Source organism: Musa acuminata, chromosome BXJ3-1 (genome assembly GCF_036884655.1).
Source record: "Musa acuminata AAA Group cultivar baxijiao chromosome BXJ3-1, Cavendish_Baxijiao_AAA, whole genome shotgun sequence".
NCBI classification, from domain to species: domain Eukaryota; kingdom Viridiplantae; phylum Streptophyta; class Magnoliopsida; order Zingiberales; family Musaceae; genus Musa; species Musa acuminata.
The window spans coordinates 41875724-41881106 of NC_088349.1; the positions used below are offsets into that span (position 1 = coordinate 41875724).

The window sequence follows — 5383 nt, forward strand, 5'->3', positions numbered from 1 at the left end:
GTTTTAGATGATGCTTGTAAAAGGAAAGAAACAAGAAACTATAAACTATAATTTTTAGTTATGCCCGCATAATTTTGTCATTGATGTACATATGTTTTCCATGTACGTCAAATAGTAAGAGTTGATTTGGACCCAACGACGACGATGATAACACCATCGCAGAATTAAGCAGAGGTCCGAAGCTTAAACCGTCGCAACGGGGTATAATAGCGGTGGCAGTTCGAAACGGTGATGGCGTCGGGTCATTGCCATGGGGACGACCCAACAACTGCCTTCCAGCTGTCATCTGAGCCCATGTTGGTGGCTCCTGTCGTGACTCGCACAGATGTGTCGGCTTGTCAGATTACGCTGACACGAACTTGAAAATTGATGGGTGAAAGTCGATGCACGATGTCGATAGGGCGACATGTATCACCGACACGCTCTTGAATGTTGTAACGGGTTCGTACTTCCGTTACCACACCCATCTCTGAATAATCGACCTGATGTGCGTACATATAACGAAATTTACGATATATAACCAGATCATACCATATATCAGGTGCCGATAAGCTGACCTGGCATACCCAAGGAAGGAGCGGCTCTTCGTATCGTAAGTCTGGCTCGGAGAATTTCTGTGCTTCTCCCATTTAAATACCCCGTCCCCCTGCGCCCACTCGAACTTTTTGACTCCTCCCCTCCCTCCCCCTCGCTCTCTCTCTCTCTCTGCTGCGAGTACAGCACCTTCCTCTCCGATGGTGGGAACCAAACATTAAGGAAAACCTAGCCGACGCCATGGTGGGTGTGGAGCTCCGTAGCTCTTCTTCCTACTCCTCATTCGTCCGGCTCGCCTGCCTTCTCTGCTTCCTCGCCGCCGTCAGACCTAGTGACACCGGCGACTTGGATCTGCTGATGTCGTTCAAGGCCGCGGTCGCCAACCCTCAGCTGCTACCGAGTTGGGATCCCCTCCGGGGTCCTTGCTCCTTCGCCGGGGTCACCTGCAGCGCCGGTGGCCGCGTCTCTGCCGTTGAGCTGCAGGGCGTCCCTCTCGGCGCCGACTTCCGTGCCGTGTCGTCCTCGGTACTGGCCCTCGGCGGCCTCGAGAGCCTCTCACTCAGCGCTGTCAATCTTACCGGAAACGTCGCCGGGACCCGCTGCGGCGGCGGGCTCTCCGAGCTCGATCTCTCCGGCAATGACCTCCGGGGATCCCTTGCCGACGTGTCCTCTCTGGCCGCTGCTTGTTCTGGGTTGAAGTCTCTCAACCTCTCCGGCAACTCCGTTGGGATTCCACCTATGGCGGCCGGAGATGGTCTCGCCGTTGCTGGGTTCGACCTCGAGGAGCTTGACCTCTCCTTTAACGAGATCTCCGGCGAGGACGACCTGCGGTGGCTTCTTTCCAACCTCGGCGCCCTCCGACGCCTCGACCTGGTCGGAAACCACCTCTCCAGCGGGATCCCAGCCATCGCCAACTGCTCCTACATTCAGCACCTGGACCTCTCATTGAGCGGCCTCTCCGGCGAGATCGGCGTCGGTGTCTTCGGCGGCTGCCGGAGCTTGACCTACTTGAACCTGTCTTCCAACCACTTCACCGGCACTCTACCCTCCGACCTCTCCTCTTGCACTTCCTTGTCCTCCCTCAGCCTCTCCAACAACAATTTCTCCGGCGAGTTCCCCGTCGACATCCTGACCGCGATGCCGTACCTTGCAACCCTTGAGTTCGCCTTCAACGACCTCAACGGCAGCCTCGGGGACTCGATCACGCAGATGCCGATGCTCCAAGTGCTCGATCTCAGCTCAAACAGGCTAACTGGGTCGATCCCCTCCGACCTCTGCCCGAACCCAGCCTTCGCCTTGAAGACGCTCTACCTCCAGAATAACCAGCTCACCGGCAGCATCCCCAAGTCGCTGAGCAACTGCACCAGGCTCGTGTCCCTCGACCTCAGCCTCAACTATATCTCCGGAGCCATTCCTTCCGGTCTGGGCTCGCTCCCTTCCCTCCGTGATCTGATCATGTGGCAGAACCTGCTAGAGGGCGAGATCCCACCGGAACTTACCAACCTCCTGTCCCTCGAGAATCTCATCCTCGACAACAATGGCCTGACCGGGTCGATCCCGGCTGGCTTTGCCGGTTGCACTAGCTTGAACTGGCTTTCTCTGTCGAGCAACCACCTGAGTGGAACGATCCCTTCGTGGATCGGCCAGCTTCATAACTTGGCAATCCTTAAGCTCGGCAACAACTCCTTCTCCGGCCAGATTCCGCCCCAGCTCGGAGACTGCAGGAGCTTGGTCTGGCTGGACCTCAACAACAACCAACTCAGTGGATCGATTCCGCCAACCCTTGCCAACCAGTCCGGCAAAATCGCGGTCGGCCTGGTCACCGGCGAGCCGTACGTGTACCTGAAGAACGACGGGACCAGCGGGTGCCGCGGGACGGGCAACCTCCTCGAGTTCGCCGGGATTCGGCCGGAGGACCTTGACCGGTTGCCCAGCCGGCGGTTCTGTAACTTCACCAGGGTCTACAAGGGGCTCACACAGTACACCTTCAACAACAACGGCTCCATGCTCTTCCTCGATCTTTCCTTCAACCAGCTGAGCGGCAAGATCCCCAGGGAGCTCGGCAGCATGTACTATCTTCTGATCCTGAACCTTGGCCATAACCTCCTCTCCGGTCTGATACCACCGGAACTGGGGAGCTTGCGGTACGTCGCGGTGTTGGATCTTTCACATAACGCTCTCGAGGGACCGATCCCGTCGTCCTTCGCCGGCCTCGCCATGTTGGCTGAGATCGATCTCTCGAACAATAAGCTCAATGGGTCGATTCCTGAGCTGGGTCAGTTGGCAACATTCCCTCGGTACCGGTACGAAAACAACTCGGGCCTTTGTGGGTTCCCTCTCCCATCTTGTGAGGACATCGCTGGGGCTAATTCCAGCACCCAGCATCAGAAGTCCCACCGCCGGCAAGCCTCTCTTGCCGGGAGTGTCGCGATGGGACTACTCTTCTCACTGTTCTGCATATTTGGACTGATCATAATCGCTGTGGAGAGCAAGAAACGACAGAAGAAAAAGGATAACAGTAACTGTTCGAGGGACATCTACTTCGACAGCCGATCTCATTCCGGCACCGCCAATTCAAACTGGAAGCTCACGGCCACCAAGGACGCATTAGTTATCAACCTGGCCACCTTCGAGACGCCTCTCAGAAAGCTCTGTTTCGCTGATCTGGTCGAGGCCACCAATGGCTTCCACAATGACAGCCTCGTAGGTTCTGGTGGATTTGGTGATGTCTACAAAGCCCAGCTGAAGGACGGCAGTGTTGTCGCGATCAAGAAACTGATTCATGTGAGTGGGCAAGGCGACCGTGAGTTCACAGCTGAGATGGAGACCATCGGAAGGATCAAGCACCGCAACCTGGTTCCCCTTCTGGGCTACTGCAAAGTTGGAGAAGAACGGCTCTTGGTGTACGAGTACATGAAGTACGGGAGTCTAGAGGATGTCTTGCATGACCGCAACAATGTTGGGATCAAGCTGAATTGGGTAGCGAGGAGGAAGATTGCTGTGGGAGCAGCCAGAGGCTTAGCATTCTTACACCACAACTGCATTCCTCACATAATCCACAGAGATATGAAGTCCAGCAACGTTCTGCTTGATGAGAACTTAGAAGCCAGGGTCTCGGATTTTGGGATGGCAAGGCTGATGAGTACGGTGGATACGCACTTGAGCGTGTCCGCGCTTGCCGGCACCCCTGGTTATGTCCCACCCGAGTATTACCAGAGCTTTCAATGCACCACCAAGGGAGATGTTTACAGTTATGGTGTTGTCTTGCTCGAGCTACTCACCGGGAGGCGGTCGACAGACTCGACCGACTTCGGGGACAACAACTTGGTGGGGTGGGTCAAGCAGCACTCGAAGATTAGAATAAGTGATGTCTTTGATCCGGAGCTATCGAAGGAGGATCCTTCTCTGGAGCTGGAGCTGTTGGAGCACCTTAAGATTGCTTGTGCCTGCCTTGATGATCGGCCATTCCGTCGGCCAACCATGCTAAGGGTGATGACAATGTTCAAGGAGATACAGGCAGGTTCATCCATGAACTCCGTGCCTTCGGCTCCTTCAGCCTCGACCGCAGCGGATTTCTCGTAGAGTTGGAGATGAATTCAAAGACTGGGGATGATTCTTACCAGAGGAAACAACTGATTGCATCCAGTAAGGCGTTTTGGCCTTTTACCTTAGCAGTGGTATGAGAAAAACTCTTGTGTAGCTTCAGTCTAGATCATATTATACACCTATAAAACAATGCTATTTATATATATTTTTTTTCCTTCACATACTTCGAACTTAGTGTCTTGTCACAATTTCTGTACATACAAAGTGAATTTTCTTAAATTCCTGTTCCACTCTCTATAAATGCTTTGTCTATTAGTTGATCATTAATGATTATGTTTGTTTCATCTGCATCACAATATACTATAGTGTTTCTTCTTCTTACCAATTACTTTTATAAGTAGGGATTGGGAAAGAAATCTGCATATGTTGATGTTTTGACACTCTATTAGAAATGTTTGAAATTTCAAAAAGTTACTGTTCTCTGAAGAAATCAATATTTACAATTTTTTTTCTGTTCCTCTTTTGTTCTTATGGAAAAAATAATATTATAACAGAATAATTTTTTTCTTTTTTATCTATTAAAATAAGTTCTTCATCAAAATATTAATTTGTTACCAAAAATAAATATTAACTATAATAGCATAAATAGTATAATAATTATTCAATCAGAGATCGAATTTTTTACATGAAAAACCTAGAAAAATCATTACATGAAAAACCTAATGTCAGAAAAATCATAAGAACGTAGTAGTTTACTTCAAACTTCCGTTATCACTAATAATGATAACAGTTTTACAATAAGTCTTCTCTATAATAACTACATGATCTAATCCCAAAACCTTAAAAGGCACTCGTGAATCAAAGATCTAGCGTGAATCAAAGATCTAGAATGGGTCTTGTCCAACCCTAGTCAAAGATTGTTGAAGGATTTTGTCACTATCGAAATATCTTTTGTCTACTAAACAATGAGAAGGCTATCGAGATTTTGTTAGTATCATAGTCATTAAGCTAGTACAAGCTATAGAGAGCCATCAAGCTTTAGTATCACAAATGTCCAAATGGATGTTGATGTGCAACAACATATTAAAGAAATCGTCAAGAGAGTGAGATCCATCGTTTAGCTATGATTTTTCCCTCGCTCATGTATTGGAGCTTCATCTATATTTGTTGGTTGTCAAGGTGAAGCAGACACTAATCTCTCAAGTGGAGGAAAAGAAAGATTCAGTTCGAAGTACATGATACTGTGTTGGAGCAGAGGAGTGCCATAATTCATACACAGTGTCAAGAGAACAGTTGTGTCACA

At 50.0% G+C, this 5383-nt stretch overlaps 1 protein-coding gene across 1 annotated transcript; it reads left to right on the plus strand.

The window, feature by feature from the left end:
* Positions 1-668: 668 nt before the first annotated feature.
* On the plus strand, positions 669-4299 carry LOC135629681 (brassinosteroid LRR receptor kinase BRI1-like). Its single transcript, XM_065137423.1, has one exon. The coding sequence runs from the start codon at positions 775-777 to the stop codon at positions 4114-4116; it is 3342 nt and encodes a 1113-aa protein (XP_064993495.1). The 5' UTR covers positions 669-774; the 3' UTR covers positions 4117-4299.
* The last annotated feature ends 1084 nt before the right edge of the window (positions 4300-5383 follow it).